This window comes from Notothenia coriiceps, unplaced genomic scaffold (assembly GCF_000735185.1).
Source record: "Notothenia coriiceps isolate Sejong01 unplaced genomic scaffold, NC01 NC01_scaffold00004795, whole genome shotgun sequence".
NCBI classification, from domain to species: Eukaryota; Metazoa; Chordata; class Actinopteri; order Perciformes; family Nototheniidae; genus Notothenia; species Notothenia coriiceps.
This window is the reverse complement of record NW_011337496.1, coordinates 559,546-582,645: the sequence shown is the minus strand read 5'-3', so window position 1 is coordinate 582,645 and position 23,100 is coordinate 559,546. Positions and strand designations below refer to the sequence as shown.

At 40.2% G+C, this 23,100-nt stretch overlaps 1 protein-coding gene across 1 annotated transcript in view; it reads left to right on the top strand.

The window, feature by feature from the left end:
- dlgap4a (discs, large (Drosophila) homolog-associated protein 4a) overlaps window positions 1-23,100 on the top strand; it is a 78,997-nt gene that overhangs the window by 40,863 nt on the left and 15,034 nt on the right. The window contains exons 2-5 of the mRNA XM_010767813.1: window positions 16,480-17,739; window positions 18,507-18,742; window positions 19,745-19,892; window positions 21,517-21,763. Coding sequence (XP_010766115.1) covers window positions 16,543-17,739; window positions 18,507-18,742; window positions 19,745-19,892; window positions 21,517-21,763 — 1,828 coding nt within the window. The 5' untranslated portion in view covers window positions 16,480-16,542. The remainder of the gene's footprint in view (window positions 1-16,479; window positions 17,740-18,506; window positions 18,743-19,744; window positions 19,893-21,516; window positions 21,764-23,100) is intronic.

Genomic DNA, 23,100 nt, shown 5'->3' with positions numbered 1-23,100 from the left:
ATTAATGTAAACAATTATTTCCGAGGCCACGTTTATATGATCATTATAGTTATAAAAAAATAAGAGAATAAATTAAAAACAGGTATGAAATACTATATGACATTAAAAAAAGAATAACGTTAAAAAGGGAGTGATTTGTAAAATATCCATAAAGAAAAAGTAAATCTGTTTACAGTTCTGTTTCAAATGGGTGTTGAGCGATGTATCCATNATCAATGACAAGTGCAGGCCAGTTGAAAGTGAGATGATAATGCATGTTTCAACATACCCAATGATGCAAGAGATCTAATAGCAGCAGGTAAAGTATTCCTGGAATACTTTACCTGCTGCTATTAGATCTCTTGCATCATTGGGTATGTTGAAACATGCATTATCATCTCACTTTCAACTGGCCTGCACTTGTCATTGATTGAACTGATATTGCTGAAAATTATCTGCTCGACTGTCTCTCAAATTGTAATGGGGGAGGCTGTGGCTCAGTGAGTAGTGTGCTGGACTTCGAATCAGGGAATAGCAAGTTCGAGTCCCACTGCAGTCAGCATGTCGTTGTGTCCCTGGGCAATCTCTCAGAGGGGCGTGGGGAGTGGCTCCTTATTTTCATCTAAAGTAACAGACAGAGAATCAGCTCTTTTGAAACAGGGCTGAGGGGGGCTTATGGGATGCTACAATGCACGATCTGTTTGGAATTTCGGCCAATCAGAGACATGTTTTGTATATATCTGAGACCTATTATATATTGATGAAAAACAGTATAATAGGGGACCTTTAAAGACAGTTTCTGTCAAACAGGCTGACACACAATCTGTTAAAGTTTCTTACACATGTAGAAGCATCCTCCGTCCCATATTCAGGGGACAAGACACACAGCTATATCCTTTGCAGCCTTAAGTAGTGTTGGAAAGCAGTCAGTTGTTAAAAGGCGAAGCTTCTGTCTATAAATGACCTCCAACATGACTTTTGGAAACCTGGACACTGGAGCTTTCCAATGCGCTGCTGCACACATCGGAATAGACTTGACAATTCGCTTTGTATAAAAGCGTCTAACAAATGACATGTAGTGTAATGATTGTATGTATTACTTAACAGATTGTATGTTGTTTGTCATGTTTTGCTTTTTCTCTTTTTGTTTATGTATGTCTGTAAGTTGTTGCTATTGTCGGGACCCCCTTGAAAACGAGATGGTGCATCTCAAGGGGTTTATCCCAATAAATAACATGTCTATATAAAGTGAGTTAATAATGATCTTACAATGATCAGTTGACCAGAAACAAAACAAATCAGTAACAATGTTGCTCTGTAACTGCTGGACCTGTATTTTCTGCTTGATGTTGATTACCCTTGTTTTAGCTCTGTTTTGATCTATTCCAACTTCTGACAGAAATGTTTGGCTCTCTAAATGCTCTGCTACCTTCATCACATACGATCGTTGCTGACTTTGTCCTTCTGCTGTAGATTAGCAAGCAGGCAGTGTAAGACACCTATTGTGGCTGAAAACAATTCAATGAAAGTTAAATCAAACCAGTAAAGTTGACAGCCAGAAAATAACCCACAGCTGAAGTTGCCTTAAAATTCTGCAGATCGGAGTCGGGTACTAATTATATGTAGGTTCCTCAACACAAGCAACCTCTTTCAGATCAATGTGGCGATGTGAGCCATTGTAAATATCAGTAGCCTCTATTACTGTTTTAAATAAAGTGATGATAATGGGAGTATAAACTTTGATTACTGTTTGCGGTCTTGATTTTGGTGGAGCTTCAGAAGCACATTCGTAACGTTTTTTTGCGGTATCCCTTGCTAAATGAAAATGTTATGGACATTTTGAAGCTTTTATGATTTATTTTTGTTCAGAACAAAGTAGAAGGGTCTTATCAAGGCCGAGCTTCGAGGGTGGAATTGCATTGTGGTGATGCTCGGAGCGTAAAGCAAGCCAAGCATTTGTCATTGTTGTCACGAGTATTGTGACTCGACACAGAATCCCATAGCTGTTAGTGGTGGTGACAATGTGAGATTCAGTAATACACTTCTGAGATGAATGTTAAGACTCTATTCTGCGCCCACACAATGATGTGAATGTTTCATATCAGTGTCAGTCATTGAGTCAGAGATAAAGAAATCATACACAGATTAGAGTTTAATGAATGGAGGAAGCTGTTGTTCATGTCTTCCTGTTTTTTTGTGTTTTGAGATCAGCTTTATATGGATATGCAATATCTACTCTAGGTTACTGTGAAGTACTGTTTATGTGCTCAGTCTTTGAGAACTGATGTCAAAATAATGAATCAGTGCTCAAAACGTGAATGAATGCTTAGAACATCTCATTTTAAGAATTCCTTACTTTAAAAATGTCCCTCAGGGAAGTACAGTGAATAATGAGGGAATCGTTTACTGAGCTTTTTTTCACAAACAACATATTATTTCCGGCCAAAAATAAGTTGGACTACTCCCAAACAACCACATGATGAATAGCCTAAAGAACATAAGAGGAATACATGTATTCAAACGGTTTCTTAATTTGTATCTTTAATTTAGACATCTGAACAAATGGCTGTTGAATAATTCAAAATGACCAGTAGTTGCACACTTAACAGTAAGCAACTTGAAGGGAAAGTATAATAATGAAAATGATTAAACTGTTAATTATCACTACATACACACACTGAGCTAAGCCTCCTATAGCTCCGAGGTTTTGTTGTGGTTCCAACACAATGTCAAAAACACAGACTCGTCATGAGGATACATCTTCTGCGCAGTAGTGAACCTTCACCACCACCTGCTTTAAATGTAAAGAAATGTGAAAATGCAGGAGCAGCAACTTAGCGACCTTCCCCTGACCTATAAAGGTTACACTGATGGGCGTTCAATGAGGTTCAAACGGACCTTCTTCAGTCACTTGGTGACATCAGCGAATGCAGATGTCTGGGCGCGTTCAAAACGTTTCCCTGATAACAGTAATTTACTGGATGCTGTGATTGCTTTTAACAATTGCTGTGATCTTGTGGCCCACACACCTATCGCAGCCCGCAGTGTGTGTGTGTGTGTGTGTGTGTGTGTGTGTGTGTGTGTGTGTGTGTGTGTGTGTGTGTGCGTGTGCGTGCAGCAGGCTCCGGGAGACGAGACTCAACACTCTGTCCTGCTGAGTTAAACATTCCCTCAGGGATGGACTTTGACTTCCCCTCTGATTTTCTTTTGAAAGCTGCCATACCGGACCATCTGGCTGCAAAGGAAGCAGGCAGACCTTCCCTCTGATCTTAAGCTTCTGTTGTATACACTGTATATCAGTCATGTCTTTGAATCATCTTTCCTATTTCTAATTTGAGCCAAAAACAGAAACCGAAAGGATGAGATTTATATAATATTTTTCTAGTTTCATCTTCATGTTCAAAGTCACTTTGGTCAATTAACATTTTAGTGTAGTCTTTACTCGTGAATTCTACTGCAACACACTGTCTTTGCATGGCTTATAAACTACAGCAAAGGTTTGTTTACTTTGCCTGTTGCTTCCCCGCCTGCACCCATCCTGCCAGCTGCTGTCAATCAAAAACAGACACCAACACGCCCCTCCAGCTAGCTGAGATGAAAAGGAGCAGTTCTGATAATTCCCCAAGGACCTTTTTTACTCGTACCTTTAATAATATAAATGTATTTATAGTATTGCAAAGAGGAATGACCAAATATGATACAGTTGGACTTTAAATGTATGTAAATAAACATATTTATAGCTTTAACTAAAACTGAAACCACTGATTTCATTGCATCTTTTCTCAAGGCTATTCTGATTTCAGTTAACTCACTATAACCCTGTAACTCTTGTCCTTCGTGATGCCTATGACTACTTCTCTGAGCTCTCCTCTGTAAACTGCTCCCCACCCGGCTGTCTCCCTGTAAAACACAGTTTTATGATATATCATAATATCATAATAATACCAGCCAGGCAACACTTTTTGATTGCCTAAGGTGGCAGGAATCCTGAAATGATTGCTTTACTAGAGATAGTTTTTGACCAGAAGAATGTTGAGCCTTTGGCCAGTGCCGTTGCCATAGTAACAGCCTGTAGGCTTGTGGGTAATGTAGTACAAAAGCACATCAATCTAACTGAAATGCAATTTCTCAGAAACAGAGCTGGTATATTAGCAATCAGTGTTTCTTATAGCAGGTGGTCATAAGACAAGTTTCGTTAATTTGGTTAAGTTAAAATAAAAACAATTATTTTCCAATGTATGATTCATTACGTTTAGAAGTATTTGTCCTGTCTTTATAATGGGGAAAAATACTTTCAGATCCAGCGGCATCCCCTATACTTCCTATAGCTGACTATGGATTTAAGTCTGACTGTTGATTGAAAACTTAATTATTGTTTTATGCTCTAAATGTATTTGATTAGATTATATTCTGAAAGCTTTGATCCTAAAACGTAATTTGTTTCCCAATGAAACAGCTCTTCCCTTTATCACTTGGGAGTTAAGTTAAATAATGTATGCAGATGCTCTACTGTACTATAATCCCAGTAAGCACAGTGTTGGCAAGCACATCATGATCTGTGAATATATATATATAAAACTGAGAATGAAGATGAGTCAAGCTTGTGTCTGACTGTATGTTTATGTAGTTTGAATTACATTTGCAGGCTTCTTCTTCTGCTGGTATCACTTGTACTGGTGTTTATCCACTGAAATATACAAAGCTACAGAAATGACAACGTTACCTGAATAATATAAAGAAATGTTAAAAATGTATTCACCTTTAAATATAGCATAGGAAACCAACAGAAAGACACTATTTGTTCACTTCGTCTGCTCCATAGGCTTAGCCACTCATCTCAGTGGCAAGATGACAGCATAGTCAAGGACAAATTAATCCGACACCATGCTAGCTAAAAGCTGCCCATCATGTCCTGTCTTGGTAGCTGCCGTTGATCCCACGTTTACTCTGCTTCATGTCCCTTGGTGTAAAGCACGCATGGGATCACAGGCCAGCTGGAGAGCACTGACTGATGAGCTTTGTCAGCAGAGCAATGGCAGCATCCCTGCAATAGAAGTACTCTGAACACTCTTCCAAGATGGAGCTCCAGTGCGTCATCTGTGAGACATGCACTGGCAGGGCAGAGTATTCAGTGTGTTTACATCCAGTCCATCATTAGTGTACGGGCTGCCTGCTAACAGGTGTCCACAGCGATTACTTGAGAATACGTGAGAAGTTAAGGGAAATTATACAATTCTGTCAAGCAGAGCTCTTGCTGTCAAATTTGATCTCACAAATTCCAGGTTACAATTTGTTTGTTATCAAGACGTCCCCAATTAGATGATTCTAAAGACTTTGCGCCCAAGTTGTGTGAGATGGTTTGAGGACTAGAAAGATCGTCACATATCTGGACAAGGAGCTTGTAGAGTATGTTACCCAGGTGTTCATCATGACACAACAACAAGCTGGATCTGGTGGCCCACAAATTAATCAATGGTTCAAGTATGCTTTTGTGTCTGTGGCTGCTGTACAGCCCTGGCCTTAGTCATTGTATGTCTGGACATGATCACCATTCATCAAAAGGACAGGAAAAATCAAAAGACATCCTACTTCCTTACCTTTACATCTTTGTAGTATCTTTAAGGAAGGGTGAATATATCATGTTTCTTTGACAGCTGCACTCTCCGAACATCTTCTTTCTGGTAGAGAAGACAAGACATGTTCATGCCAGACATGACCTTGCACATTGTGTCTCTCTCTCGCCTCAAAACTGTGTCAGCTCCAGGCCAGCTGGCCGAGTCAGCCTGCCCTGTGACCAATGCTCCCCCGGATGAATCTCCACGGTCCTCAGGGTCCTTCAGTATCACCAGCCTGCTCACACAGCTGGTGAGGGCTTGCCTCCTTCACCAGTGACAGTGACTCTGTTAGAAATAATATTTTTTTTACATTGTAATGAATGTGATAGAAGAGGTGCTCACATCTGAAGTGTACTCATTAATGCAACTGAGTCTTAATTTATCACGTGAAGAAGAGAGATTGAAATATTCGTCTGATACATACCCCATTTGTCTTTGGGCTGAACTCCACTGGCAATATTACATTACATGTTACTTGTTTTTTCCAAAGCAACTTACATACTCAATACTGTGGGCAAGTGAAGTGTCTTGCCCAGGGACACAACAACATGCTGACTGCAGTGGGGTTTGAACCTGTGACCCCCTGATCCAAACACCAACGCACAACCCACTGCACCACACGCCTCCTCATTACTTTCCAGATGGGAGACTGGAAGCTGAATTCAGTGTCCAAAATGTATAAAAAGTGTATTTTTGTCACTTTTTAGCAACCTCCATTTTAAGACACATGGAAGCTTGGACATTCCCAAGCTGGGTATCTACTGACGTACTTTATGTTGTAGAACAAACCATGAAAATCTCTTAAGCTTGTGTGACCTTATTTCAGGCTTCTAACCAAAAACACACTACACTGCACTGCAGGACAACGGATCAGGAAGTGGTCAAATGCTAACTCATCTCTAGATTGTAGGACTCATTCCTGCAACACTGTAGGCCCAGGAAAGATCTGGAGATTTTAATGTTGCAGGAACCTGATGACAAAATCTCACTCTATAGAAATGTTACAGATTTACATTCATGCTTTGCAGGGCATCTTTAATGACTCATACATGAGTAACCTTTAGAGTAATAAAAATCTTACAAATGAACGTTAAGAGATATTGTCCCAGAGGAAAGCCAATTCCCCCTAGTCACCCAGAAATGAAAAGTATTCATCAGATCTTACATTTGTATTTAGCGTCACAGTTTTAAAGTGACACATAGTTTGGGGTTGGAGTGCAGACCTGCTTTTGGGAGGGTGTGGAGGAAACCTGCTATTGGCTGGATGGTACCTCGACTTTAGTTTGGAAATGGAAGTATTGTAGCCTCAGGTTGGGATGGTGCTTAGGGCACCTTGATTTATTTCCATCTGTATCCAATATCAGCAGCAAAATCACATTCCCGATGTTCTTAAAGACTGTTCGAGAAAACAGTGAAATCCATCGTACCATGTTTAAACCTTACTCTGGTCTATATTCAGTATTTATAGTTATACGTTAATGTGATCCTGTGGCTTCTTCTGATACTTCCATTGCTGGCTATACAAGCTTTGATGTTCACTCTAATTAGACCACTTTGCAGCGCTCTTTACAAAGAAAAGCGCACATTTAAATGACCTTTCTGTAATCCTCTGCTGCTGTTTGAATGTTTCTTGTAATGGACAGATATGGTCCTCTTCCAGCCCTCCGCTCTGCCCTCTGTGACCGCGGCTCAGCCTGGTCATGTGCGGTACACACTCAATGCTAAATCCTGATACTGTTGGATGCTCTAATCCCTTCATATTACAGAGAGCAAAACATCATATTCATTTTATTTAGCTTTGAGTGCCTGGGCCAATTTGAGCAGCTGGGGACGGCTGCTGCGCCCTGATCTTGTATCCCATAGGATTTATGTGGAAATATCTCTGAGAAATCCGTTTAATATGAGACCCCGGGCTAGAATATGATGTAGCTGAAGCTGTTGTGGTTTATGCTAATGCTACTGTAAACCCCCAATGCAGCAATATGTTGCTAATACAGGGCATATTGTTCATGGATTAACTTTTTTTTAATAACCAATGTAGTCAAGATTAGTATGATATTATTTGTTATTAAAAATCATGTGTTTATGAAGAACAAAATGCAGAAAAAGCAGTCATTATTTAACTGTATGTGCATTTGATTTGATGATTTAAGGTCACTGTCCTGCTGTTTACTGGTATATCTAATAACAGTCCTACTCTGCGGTCAGCTAGATAAACCTCACACAATCAAACGGAAACATTTAATCCAGCCTGCAGGAATTAACCCCAATTTAGAAATGCAAAGCGCTATTAAAATACAGCTGTACAGAGCATGATGCCAGGCAGAAGATTAGTTTAAAACTCAAACAATGCTCAAACAAAGCAATTGTACTGCTTCCTATGGCATAGTTCTTCTCTTTCTTTTTTCAGAGAAGACACACGCGTTTCCTTTCCAAGCCCGAGCCCCTGGGACTATTAAAGCGTTGACAGCATTTTAAATAAGCACTGCTGAAGGATTCACCCTAGCAGCTACTAACCAATAGCATGCAATAATTCTCCAGGGCCCAGTAGCTGTGCTGAATGTATGAGAAGTGTGTTTAAACACTGTAGACACTGGGCTGTGCATGATTAGCGTGCGTGACACAACAGCACGTGACTGCAGAGGTTAACGCGTAACACGCAGTTTATTGGGGGCCTTAAGTCTTGTTTCGCCTGAGACCAATACAGTGTCAAAGTCCTTTTGACAGGGAGGGAAGTTCACACCCCCCCCCACCCCGCCCCTACAGCTCCTGCTATTGTTCTGCTGTTAGAGAACAGAAAAACAGAGATACACACATTCAAAATAATTTTCCAACTTAGAATTAGCCTTTAGCTTATAGACCTGTTCTTATTGATAGTTTAGTGGCAATGATTCACACATCTATACATTAACCTTATTGCGTGGGCAGTAATACAATAGTTGGATTCCATTCAGCTCTGCCATGCTTTCAATCTTCAGAGTCACTGAAGTGGATCTCCGTGGTCAGGCAGAGCTGGAGAGCTGGCACAAGGTGTAATGAACACATGCAGAAGGGAACCAGCAGCAGTACAGTACATGGTAAATGGCCCAAGGGAAAAGTGCAACCTCTCTCTCTAATTACACTTCATTGCGTGCAGTGGTGAACGAGGGAGAGCGGTGCATTGGGATCGCTTTAATGGGCAAAGCACTGATGAGAATCCTATGAACGCCGAGTGCTCCTAGCTCTGAATATTTCAGCAGGCTTCACATTTTCTGAGCAACATTCCCCATGTTCAACAATGTGAAAGAAAGATGCTTCAGATTTCAGAAAGCATGCTTGCATGACATCGACAATGTTCCTGCAATTCTCTAGAAAGACAGTCCCTGATGAGATGAGCAGGTGTTTTGGATAGTTCATACCCACAATAAATACAGGGGAGCCGTATGAAAGCTGTCAGCTGCTCTGGCTTGTGCTGTAATGTAAAGTCGCCCATCTGCTTCACTATCTGTCTTTCCCACTGTCTTAGGCTAAATACTGAATAATATAAGCCTGTGCTGCATAAGTACATTCACTAAGTACTGTACTTAAGTACACTTTTTAGTATTTTCCTTTTCTACTACTATTTTCCACTTACTACTTGTACTTCACTACATTTCAGAAGGAATATTGTATATTTTACTTCACTACATTAAGCTGTTTTAAAGTCCTACCATTAAAACATAAAAAAGGCTGCTCGCAAAAAATCATCAATAACGGTATTCCATAAATAAATTATATTATTATATTTTTTGAACAAGGAGTATTTTTACTTTTGATCATTCAAGTTCATTTGGTGCTAATACTTCTGTAATTTTACTCAAGGGGGGCTTTGGATGCAGGACTTATTCGTTTTTATTGTGGATTAGTACTTTTACCTGAGTAAAATACCTAAATACTTCTTCCACACCTCATCAAATTGCCTCACGTCTTCAGGTTATTGTCCATACAATCCTTCTCATGCTAACATCTTCCATCAACTTTTAGCTTGTACAGGTTTATATAATTGCCAAACATTTAAATAATGAAAAAACCTCCAATAATAGAATGTTCATCCAAAAGAATCAGCAAGTCTACTGTAGACAGGAACAGTAAATCAATATGAAGTCTTGCTACATGTTAAATTAAGAATTGCAATTTCCCTGGGTGTAGTTGATTCTTCCATCTAACTATTTAACAACCTCTGCCTCTGCCTTTAATGCAACTGACCCACATTTGTGAGAAAGAAATGCCTCTGTGATAACGCCTCTCGGGCCTATAAATACTGTTTGAATTAGTAACTTGTGGATATATTCAGCTACACTGTCAGAATCACTTTGTTATATCTAAGTATCTTTAGCTTCCAGCTTGTTGGACACTCACTGGTACTGATAATCCTTGAAAAACAAAAAGTGTTTGCAATCAAGGCACACTAAAATAGGAACAGACTTATTGTGTAACTCCTATTTGTAGATGTGATGTTCATCCCTCCTGGTTATGGACTTGGCCTTTTCAGCAACACAGACACAGGAGCGAGGAAAGATGGTGTTTTGTTTGTCTGCTTTGGTCATGCTAAAGGAATGGTTTGACACAAAAAGATGCTTATTGTCTTTCTTACAGTGAGTTAGATTACAATGTTGATTATACTCTCAATAGGATTTATATATACTTACAGCCAAATAGCCAAGCTTACAAAAAAAATAGTTTTGCCATTTAAAAGGCTTCTGGACTTCCCTTAATTGGAGGTCAGAAAAACAACATCTAATTCTTAACATACAAATCATGTTCTTAGTCATTTATCAGACAGATATAGCATTTAGAATATTCAAATTTTCCGGCTGGTTAGCCGTGTTGTCCACAGAAATGAGGCTTGTTTCTCTAGCCTTTCCCGAGGCAGTAGAGAACAACACTTGCAACACTTCAAAACAACACTTGGTTTATCCACAGGAAGCTCTGGTAACATAACTCTGTGACTGAAACATGCTATTAGTAGATTGTCACCAAACAGAATAATGGACAACGGTGTTGGCTCATCTAAAATGTTAATACTGTAAACACGGACTTGTAGTAGCTTGAATCAAGATAGATACATTACATTTTATACATGCATCGGAAATGAGTCTTCTTAGTGTTTTTTGCATCAGTATAAGCATATGTATATAGACACAGCGTAAGTAAATATGCTGATGAGATGCAGACTTCAGTTCCTGTGTACTGAATAGCTGTAGTGGAATGCTGTGAAAATGTACTGGACATGTGTCTGAAAGAAAGTGGATGACCGGGAGAAGCAAAAAGGTGATTATTGAAGGAGACTGCAAAAGCCAATACCCAGCCGCTGTATATTCACCCTTAGAACAAGGAGCCGGGCCAGATCAATACCTCTTTCTTCACCGTCGCTCCCCTCCCTCTGCTCATCTGATGCTGCTGTACAGCCACAGAGGACTTTCATCACTGGCCTGCTTGGTGGCTCTGCGGGACACAGCGCCACAACTCTGGGTTCTGCTTGTTAGCAGGCTCGTGTAGGTCTAAAAGGGGCTGTATGTCAGCGATGGGCAACTTGACATCCCCTCCCAATGGGCCATTGATGGCGGTTTTGACAAAGAAGCAGCAATTGCATCCACCCTTTGAGGATGATTGTTTTGTCAAAGTACATTATGTTCAGAGTTACATCCCCATTTGTTAGACTTTACAACTCTGTGTCAAAAAGATCCTTAAATATTTCATTCTTTCATGTTTATTTTCATTTTATCTCACTTTATTAATGAGGTTGTAGTTAAGAATAGATATTTTTTTAATGTGCCTTCCCCTTCTTAATTTGACTGTTCAACTCACTGTTTGATTGGAGGCACTGGTAAACAATTATATTAATAAAGACACTGTTAACACTGTAATAATGCTATAAAACTTGAGACACAGCATTTCTTTTTTTTACTTTAGAGTTATAAAATATTTACTGGTTAATGTGCTTACATTAATGTAGCGACACCTTTGTGTCAATTTTATCAACATTTTAAAGCTCGACATTCAATTAATGGTTTCAAGACTAAGTAAAAGACAATTTCATGGTTGTTAATCACAATATGTAAGAGCCTGGATTGTGTAATTGATTAATGCTTTGTGCTCATGTTCAATTGATTTCAGATTTTCTTTGTTCAACAGTATGAAGCTTGTAGATGCAAACAATTGACACAAATTGACATTGCGCATAACTTTGTACGGGATAAAGACGTACAAATAAAATTCCACATTTTACAAACCTGCCCAGAAACAACATTTCAAGCTTGTCCCAAATGTTTCATTACTTAACAAAAAGTACCCTACTTTACATACCTTGACAGCTGAAAATGTGATCCAAAGTCTAAAGCACACTATATATATATTATTTTTTCCCTCTGGGATTTTATTTCCATCAGAGTGAGCACTAGAAAAATACATTACATAACTGCAAGGTACTTGGAAAGTCTCAGACATCTTCCAACAATAAACATTATTCAAAGCTGCTGCCTCGATAACATTAAGTGCTTGTTTATTGTTAGTCATCTGGCTTTGGTTTTCCTGCACAATAAGATGCAACAGCCACGTTGTATAGCACCCAAGAAGTCTCATATCTCAGACATTAACAGAAGTACAAGAGTGAGGTATACTGTACAGGAATAGCCATTAAAATAAAGTATAGGACCACGTTATGTCATTATCAGGTAGATGGTTTGACCATCAAAAGAATCCCTGATTTTTTTGAAGACATTAAATCATTGTTGTGGCTGATGTTGGCGTCAGTAAATCCACTATAATCAGACACAAATATGAAGAATTACCAATTTGACATTGTTCGTCTGTTCACCACTTTACATAATGGGTCACGTCTTTTTGTGTTTTAAATTTGCTTTAATCTCTGATCACGACACCAAACCACTTTCATCTTTCTCCAGATGCCCCTGTAATGGAGTACATGGGATAGATTGTCATAAGAGAGTTGATAATGACCAAGTTTACCGTAAAACAACTGTTATAGACAAAAGCACAGAAATGGACACACTCCCGTTGCTGGTGTGTTAAATTACGGTGCTACTCACATGATAACTTAGGTGCCTCCCCTGAGTCAAATGATGGGAACAGAGAAGGTGAAATGTAAACTAGGGCTGAGTTCGAAAAGTCTTTTTTGCTAAGGAAGGTTCCTAGCTGAGTGAAATGACCCTGAAGATTTTAAGTGGCTGCCATAAAAAGAGCCGGTCAAATTCCCTCAACGCTAAGGAAAGGTGCTTCAAAGCTTCTAATTAATTTGATATCTTTCAGCATAGGTACAGTGGACCATCCTTTACCAACGGAAATGAAATAATGCCTGTTAATCTTTGTGGCAGCAACATTCAAAGCAACAGCAGACCAATGTCAATTACATCCCCAGTTGTTGAAGCCTTGTGTGAATTCAGTCACATTTTCTTAGCATCGCTGTTGTCCTCGTGAACTCTCCCTCCCATCTTCACCTCATGACATCTTCTATTGAGGTCCAGTGAAAGACAAGATTTAAATACAAAAATAACAGAAATGCTATCTTGCTCTTCTGCTCGTAAACTTTGTGTTAGCCATTTTCTCGTGAGTGCCCAGTTGGTAGTGAACATGTGAAACTCTCAGCAGAGATGAGAAGGAAGCAAGATGGCTCACTCTTCAGCTACCTTCCTCGTAATCTTTGAGGAGCATCGATACAGTGGAGCATGAATATTACATTTGTCAGGTGGCGAGAAACATGACTCCAAATTGTAGCTTATGAAAGCAAAATGTTTTACATATCTGCTTGGTGTTTAAAATGTCAACTCTATTAATGTTTGCCATATAGCAGTTTAAAAATAGATAACATTTCAATGTTGTAGTTAAAGTGTATTTTCTTCAGTACATGCATAGTTGTCATTTTCCTTTTTTATTGAGGATATCAGCCGTGAGCACAGCACACTCCATCTGACCTGCTCTGACTCTCCGTGGAAAAATAAGTTTTCCATGTTACGCATGTTAAATCCAGAGACATCACTATGCTCTTTAACGGCCCTAGTGGATCTACTATCGAGGTTTGTTCTTAGCACTGTAGCGTAGTGTAGGGAGAAGGCAATGCTTCTTCCATCTGCTCTAGCTAATAATAGGACTTGGTTGTAAACAATTCACAAACAATTTAGAAGATTATAGTTCAATATTAAAAAATATTAAAAACCTGAGAATATTTATTATTATTAATATTATTATACTACATCAACAAAAAGAATAAGGAATATTCTCACTAAGATCTCACTGTAGCACTGAAAAGACTCAGGTCGAATCCCATTATCCCTGAAGTTTAGCCGGGATTTTCCAAAGACACCTTCACACACCAATCAACCAAATGCATGCATGAGTTTCTACCCTCCAAATGACCCTTACAGGACCAGAATACACAAACAAGTGCAAGATCACTCACCCCGTTACATAAGTGCACTCCAACCGCAACCAATATGCATATGAGATATTAAGGTTGCACTTCTGATGATGGATGTGCTGCACATGTAGCTGTTGGTGAAGGAGAAAAACGCTCCTGTCACTCAGTGATGTGCAAGATTCTCTGAGATAATTCCCACGGACAGTTATTGCTTCCCTACGGTGTGTGAAAGTGAGGCAGAAACATATTTGCTCACATCGCATGCAGTCCAAGGATTCATTCACCTTGTAATTATGCAAGAGCCTGCTGGCCACCCTCACACACACAGACAGACAGATGTAGGCTACTGACAGAATTACACAAACTGTGAACATTATTTCATTCTCATCTTGCCCCTGCGATGTTCAGCTCCTGCGTTTGGACGGGTGGGTGGGCGGTTAGCACGTTTTTGCGTGTGTTGGTGTGTCAGTGAGTAGGTTTGTGTCAGTTTGTCAGCAGTGGCGCCTACGGGACGTGAACACGTGGGGCTACAGTCAGCTCGGGTGGATGAATTACAGCATTGTAAAACGCTTGTGTATTTGTCAGCACACCGCTGCGCCCGTCCAGGAACACTGACTCAGATAAGTGGCTGCTCTCGCTCTGTAGAGGTTGTATGGGAGGTCAGAGAGACGTAAGAAGTGGCAAACCAACACAGTGGAATGAAACTGTGTGCGGTTAACGTTGCACATTCAGCTCCCAGGCAAGATTTCATGCTTGGTGTGGGAGAGGGCTCTTGCCATTGACTGATCAGTGAGTCACTCCACTGTGATACAGACAGCATCTGTTGGAGGGAATTTAATGCAGCATGGATTTCTGCTGTGTGAATTATGAGTTTTCATAACCTTGATGCAATGTGACTGTGTTTATAGTGAGCTTTGAGAATGAGTAGGCCTGTGATAAAAGAAGATTTGCTCTGCTTTTTTTCCCTTTACTGTCTGAGGCCACCATGTTTCCCTTCATGGCAGAGATATATCATGTACGCAACAGTAGATGACAACAACTAATTAAGGGCGATGTTAAGATAAATGATTGTGGTTTCATTGGAAAACTATATGGCATATTGACTAAGAGGCCATATTAGATTTAGATTTATCCCAGGCAAGACAATGACCATTAGCTGTACATCAGAGCTGTCAATCCCATCGTCTCTCTGGTGAACTGTTTACAAAATAAAATGAAAGCATACATGGACTGTAAATAATACCGGTACAGTTAGTGAATTTTTATCCGATTATTTCAGCATTTATCTATGCTTGTGTCTAATATCAATTCTACTTAAATACATCTATGAAACATTAGTTTTTTCTCCAGAATCCTTAGTTTTTTCAGTGGGCTTTAAGGAAGATCTATTGTTCCCCATGGTTAGGAAGAAAAAGGAATCACAGTTCATCCCATAGTTAACGGATTCGAGAGAATGGCAAAGCACCAAAAAAGATTCGATGAAATGAGGGTTTATTTCCTGCTGAGAAAAAAAAAAAAAGCTCCTCAATATAAAGCTCATTTACATGTGTGACTCACAAAATCTCTCTCCTATGCATTGTCAGCGGAGTAGCTCCAGGGCGTTCGTCATGTGGTGCTGCAGATTGGGCCCCTGGCTGTCTAGTTGAACAGTTCATGCATTAAACTGAGTTGGCTGTCCTTGGCAGTGAGAGTAATCAGTGATTAAGTCTGTCTGTCTTTTGATTTTCATCCTTATGGCTCAGTTGTTGTTATGTGTTTAGTGGCGTCATGATGGAGACAGTAAATCAAAGACAATCTGTGTGAGCATACAGTATGTATTATTCATTGTTTGCTATTAGAATCAACCCAATACAATAACAACACTTTAATTAGATTTGTAAAATGCACTAGGATTGTTGTAATACAGATGATTAATTAAAACTATGCATGTACATTTAGAAATATTATTCAAAACAGTGCAATGTTAATGTGTGTGTTTTCCCACAAAGCCAAACACTGCCCTTTGCACACTTGCTGCTGGTGCTCCACCTGGTGGTTTTTGCCTATAAGGGAACTTATTGCTGAGGACAATGTCTCTGTTATCTGTTCAGAGACAGTCTATGACACTTGTTAGTGGGCTCGAACTCTAATGTTTTCATTAGCTTTAAGTATTAATGTGGAGAACTCCCCCTCCGAGCCTTTATTTTGTACGCAAATTGCTCTTTTAATGTTATGCACTCTTAACTAAAATCTCTATGAAGGTACAAATAGGCTTATTTTTATCATACATTCCTGAGAGAATCTACCTCTGAACTAGGATAAAACAACTTTTCTAACAGAGAAAATGTGAAAGCAAAATACCTTGACACAGTTTAAAAAGTTGTATTTTAATAAACTTCCCTTCACATATCAGAATGCCTTACTAAATATCACCACCAATCTGAGATATTTTCTTAATAATGTTTTGAATTCCATGTTTGATAAATCACTTCTGTGTTTTTTCTCTCGTTGCAGGATGAGCCCTTCAGGTCCGTAGAGCCGTGCTGATTGGAGACATGTTCTAAGACCTTAGCCACCATGAAAGGGTTAGGAGCCAACCGCAGCCGCCACCTGTCTGACTCCTGTGAGCCAGCGGGATGCCCACAGAAGTCTCTCTATCCTTTGACCTCTGACCCTCACAGCGCCTTTCTGTTGAGTCCCAACTTGAACCACTATGGCACCCTGGACCCCCATCTCCACCAGTACTCTCCCACCAGCCCAACCAGCCCGAACGCCATGACCCCGGACTGCCTGCTGCCCTTTAGCCAGATTTCCAACAGCAGCACCTTCCCTCGTCTGCACTTCAACTCCCAGTCGGCCCAGGTTGACTGCTCCCAGGCCTATATGGCTGGAGGAGTTGGAGTGGGGCAGGGCAGCAGGCCAAATCCACTCTCCACCTCCTTGTCTGTGGGCATGGGCTTGGGTCTGGGCCTTACTGGGGCTCCCATGATCACCAGTGGATCAGCCACCATCTCCTCGGCATCAGCAGCCAAGATGAATCGGTTACCCTCCAACCTTTTGGATCAGCTGGAGAGGCACCTGCCTTTGCAGCGGGACGGCTTCAGCACGCTGCAGTTTCATAGAGGACGTATGTCTAAGCAACGCAGTGAGAGCCCGGGACGCATACGCCACCTGATGCACTCTGTGCAGAAGCTATTCGCTAAGTCCCAGTCCCTGGAAAACTCTGCAATCAAAGGCAACATTAATGGGCGCTCTGCTGGAGGGACTGGATCTGGCGAGGACGGTGGTAGACGCAGGAGCAAGAGTAGAGACAGGGCTAAAACTGAGGGGCCAAAGCAGAGACCGAGGCCCAATGCATTAGGTTTGTGGAGCTCGGACGACGCCCTGGACACTGACTCCAGAGCTGGAACTCTTGCTGTAGGTTACCGCAATCCGCTGACCATGATGACTCTCGGTAGAGCGGTGTCAGACAGCCAGGCCGCTCACAGACATATCCCACAGGGCTACCACACCATTTCTGCACATACCCTCAAGACCTCGAAAAGCAGCAGTGACCTCAAGTTTCTGGCATGCCAGGCCAACCAGGTAGGATCCAAGGATGGAGAGGGAAGATTCCGAGGAAGCAAGGATGACATACTGGTGAAGAGGGGCTCCTGGTCCACTCTCACCCTCAGCCAGGCCAGGCAAGTGTTGCAGAAGGGCTCCACTTCAGTTAACAGGACCCTGCTTAAAACCAAGTCATGCCACCAAGACCTGGCACAACAGTTTCTTCAGGTAGGAGGGCCAGTGAGTATTCATCTTCATCATCATTCTTTGTAAGTTTGCATGGTTATTTATATAATTTCACTAAGTTTGTTGGGTTTTATTAATGTAGTTTACGTGGAAGGGAGTTTCTGATTTGCCTGATAATTTGAATAGATATTTTTCCAGCGCGGCTCCAAAGGTTTCAGGAGACGCTCAATGAATGGAAGAAAGAAGACACTATATTAGTTCCCAAAGAAAGATCACAAGGAATACCCCAATGTGTGTCATTTTATTAAATAAACACTTCTGAGATTTGGGGTATTTTTACAGTTTCTTGCCAAACTAATTGCTTTTAAAAAAACATTTGTATGTATTTGTTGCAGTCTGAAGTTATGCCAACTAGCAACATTTGAATAACCTTGGCTTTATTTTCGAATGTCTAAGGGATCAAATAACATGGTCCCATTGGCATCAGGAAGTGAGGAAAGTAGGCAAGTAAAACAAGGGGGTGAGGGGGCACTTCTTCCCAACAGTCTATACTTTTAAAAACCCTTAGTTAATCATATTGACTTGTAGTTTCTGTTTATTATAGATTTTTCATGAAGTTCATCACAGTCATATTTCCTTTTCTAGATACCATTGTTGCACATTCCCAGAACCATACTGTGAATATTATTTCATAAAAGAAATACACACAAACCATAGAATACTTTAAGTGTTTAAGGATTACACCTGAAGTTTCTCCATTATCTGGTTTAAGAGTTTCACAACGGTATATATGCGTTTTCATGATCCAGGTCCCTATGGGGGACTGGGCAGGAACGCTGGGCCGCGGCCGGGGCAGAGGAACTGAGATCCCCTGTCGGAGGATGCGCAGTGGCAGCTATGTGAAAGCAATGGGGGACCTAGAAGACAGTGAGGATTCAGAGGGGAGCCCCAAACCCTCCCCCAAAGCGTCTGCCCGTCGCCAAAGCTACCTGAAGGCCACCCAGCACTCCCTGAGTGAGCAGCAGCCGCCTCTAGCTCAACGCAAGTGAGTCCAACAGCATAGAGAATCATATTGAAATGATTACATTGACTATCATGCTCATTGATTTGCCATAGTTGTGTTTGTTTTACTTTACATCCATTCAAATAGGGGTATTTGTTGGTTCTATTGTTGGAATAAAGGTTTTGTCATGTCCCCAAAGGCAGTCAGCAGGTGGCAGCATCCTGTCACAAATAATTTTCTGGATGCGCAGCAGCACTTAGTGAAAACAAATTAATAGAAGCTATTTTTGGACGTAGACATGGATATTATTGAGAGTGGACAATAAATGACATCCAGTATAATTTTTTCATTTGGTACAAGAGAAATAGGAGATGAAATGTTGCCATGTGTTTCACCCCACACGAACAGGCCTCGTTGCTACGCTCTCATGCGGGAGGATTATCTGTGGTCTCCACTACAGAATGCATGCTCTATGCAGCATCTGAGGTCAGTGCTATCCATAGGCAGGCAGTGTGGCCCTCCACCCTCCCTCACTTGCCCCACCACCACTACCCACTACCTTTTTTTGGCTAATCTTTCCCAGTACTTTTCCTCTCAGCCTCCTGCTTCATCTTTTCCCTTACAGGTACCCTGAGTGCTGTGTTTGTACTTTACTCTTGCCTGCTTCCTCAAGCCCTGATATCATAACATGCAAATTCATGGAAATCACTCAACCACACCCTGCTGCTTATGCACACACATTTTCACTAACACCGGGTGCCTGAAGGGTAAGGCAGAACACAGGAAACTTTACAAACTGTAAATCAGTCAAAACATATTTATCAGTTTTACCTATAAACCATTGTTTCCTTTGTGCTGCCATTTGAAACCCGAGCACTTATCACTATCCACACATCTCAGCAGTATTTAATTTGTTTTAAATCCCTAGGGAACATTTTTGGAGTGTGATTTAAAGTTTCTCCTGAATATCATCAATTAAACACAGCCTTCACTTATTCTAGTCTATGACTTCTGAGAAGTTTATTATAATATTCACTTCCACAGCTCCCTGCCGTCCCTGAAAGAGCTGTCGACTAATCGGAGCCTCGATAACTTGGACTGCCTGGTGAGCCCGACGGAGCCCCCCCCACGCTACAGGAGCAATGATTTCAGCCAATGCTCTGCCACACTGGGCAGAGGCTCGACCACGCAGGTATGTCTCCTCTGTTATCAAATATGTTGCTTTTACTATAAACAACATGATGTCAACCAATGTTTCCATGACAGCAACATTTATTGTATTTTTTGCTGGGTATAATATTCCTACCTTAAGATATTTTGGATTTCTTAAAGAGCAATTAAAAGAAAATTTAAATCACCAGGGAATGAGCAAAAAAACACATTTACACAATTCTCCAATTTTGAATCTGCCGTGAGAGAATATTTAAGTGTATGTAAAGTCTATTGAGACGTCTGTGAATGAGCCAGCCGGGAATAAACTAGAGGTATAAAAGAGATGCTTGAGCGTGTTTGCAGAATGTCAAAGTGGGACATATGCCTCGGTGTAAACCTGAGGAGACATTTTCAGCAGCAGCATTGGAGTGAGATGCAAAAATCACACACCGGACTAATGCAAACATTCTTTTATACAGAATAAATGCCATCAGTTGTAATGCCTTTGCATTATTCAAATTATAATGTAACAGTGAAGTCAATCCGAGTAAAGAATGTGTGGATGACAAACCCCAACGTTATTGAAGAGTTCTATGGGTTCATTTACAGGGAATATTATTTATGTCTATGTACCACACACAGTATGTTCATATTTGCCACCTAAATGTCAAGTGTAAAAATACTCAAACTTGTTGTTTCTACTTATTTTTATGTCGTTTGATCAAACACATCAGATGGTGCTGGGCGTCACAGCTTATTCCCATGATACAATGACAAATCTGTGCAGCAAAGAAATACTGGGACAAAGCAGCTTTGATTGACTCATAAAATGATGCAAAAAATAAGCATCTTTGTATTAGCTGAAAAGCAAGAAGCCATCACACCATTTTCCCATCGATTTTTCCAAGACCATTAATAGTTGTGACCTGCTCGATTCACAGCTATAGACAGTGAATGGAAGGTAACTAAGTACATTTACATTCAAAAATAGTTTAGGTACTTTAGTTACCAGTTACTTTTTCGAAATTAATAAACATGAATGAAGTGGTTCCCAATCTTTGTGAAAATGTAACTCTGTATGTTGTAAATTAAATAAATATTACGTTAATATTAATTAAATTGGTTACTAACTTTTTTGACATGTCAGCCTTAAAAATAAACAGTCTATGAGTTGTTTCTAACACAAGAGAAAATTCATCTCTAATCTTCTCCGATGATTTTGTTTAAATGACTTCTCGAGGCCCAAACAGGTAACACATGTTCAATATTTCACAGTATGAAAAAGATCACAGAACGTTTTTTGAAATATCTATACATTTGTCCAGCAGAACATTGTTTTCTGTTCTTTCCACTCATGTTAATCATCTCACAACCCCCATCATGTGACCCTCCACACAGGCCCAATCCTCAAGCTGAAGCTTAACTATTTAACTTTACATAAGGTATTCAAAACTAGCTTCACCTTAACAAGCTGTAACAGTTAAACAATGAAATAATATCATAAATGATGAAATGTAAAGTACATGGGCCATTTTGGAGAAATTAGTCATTTTACCTCTTATACTTTCAGTACATTTTGCTTGAATATGTAAATACTGCGTCCACGACTGTTTATATATTGTACCTGGTAAATGCATATTATTCAGTCTGTCGTCTGCCCTCAGCGTGTGAGTCTGCACACGTACTTTCAGGTATACGGACACGGCTACGGGCACTCAGTACCGTACTGTGAGGGGGAGTCGCAGGCAGTGGAGGCTCTGGATCTGCCTGCGCCTACGTGCTTCCGGTCGCGCAGCCACAGCTACCTGCGGGCCATCCAGGCTGGCTGCTCTCAGGATGAAGATACAGCCTCTGCAGACTCAGACTCATCACCACCCACCACTACAGGCCACAGCTATTGCTCCAACACAAGTGAGTACCAGTGAAGAGAAGGTGGGACAGGGCTGTTGAAGATAGTCTTTGATTTCTTTTTTTATATATATGCAGAAAGGCCGATATTATCTAGCATTAAAAACAACCATTATATACTCTGCATCATATAAGCACAATGAAGATTTTGTAGGCAATGAAAATAAACACTAACATAATGTAGGACAACTCATTGACTGATGCAAAACACACTAATCCAGATAAGTATAGTCAACTCTATCTACTCTATAGGGACAATCATTTCCCCTGAAAAATGAACTTCCCCTTTAAAAAAAAATCTAATATTTTCGGTAGAGTGATTAATTTATTGGCAATCATCTCTGTCATGAAAGAAAACTGAACAACAGTGGGCAAAAACGGTACTCTCTAAGTTGATGAGTAAATAAATGCAACAGAAGAGTGAGACATTGTTTTCATAGCTATTGTGAACAGTAGAACGTTTGTCTCGTGTTTCAGTGAAGTTGTGTAGTGTTTTATGACACATTTTCCAACAATCCTTCCTGTTCCAATGATATGTATTTGGTTTATAATGCTCAGCCTGCAATAATGTCTTCATTGTAGATCTCTATATTGTCTATTGCAAAGAATAGCCTACTGTTTTAGTGTTTGTTGAAAAGAATGTTATGAGCAGTCCAACAAAGCTTCACAAAATAAAACATACTTTTGTTGTTTTGGTTTGAAAGAAATATAAGAGACTTACTACAATGTGTATGGTCTACAGTTCATTCAGTTGCCAATCAAAGCAGGGCCTAAAGCTTTATTTACAAAAGGCTATGTGTACTGGTAACTTGCAGATATTATCACAATAACATGTATTTTTGTTGATAACTCATCCAATTAAAAAATATGATTTATGATTTTGTGTCATCTAGAGGTGTTCTTTAACATAACATACATTGAGTAAACATGGGAAAGTACACAAATAGAATAATAACAAAAGAGCAGTTTGGGCCTTTTGCATTCATATGCCCAGGGACATATTGTGATATCAAATAAAATAATAATAATAATGGTAACATAGATCTCTTTGTAGGCAAGCAGTGCTCAATTAATCTTTTGTGGACAATCCCTACTGTGTAGGGAGCTTGGTTGGTTGGCCTCAATTGAAGTAAAGCTCCATTGTTTGGGAAACGGGCGGCCACAATGGATCGAATATGTATGAGCTTTATGTCAAGGCTGTATAGTCTTTTCCCGCGGCGCCAGGGACAAAATGAAACGCACCTATCGGAAAGACATTTAAGAACGACGTTACACAGATAATGAACCAATCACGTTCATGTTCGATTACATCGATGATCAGAACTGACCAATCGCTCGCC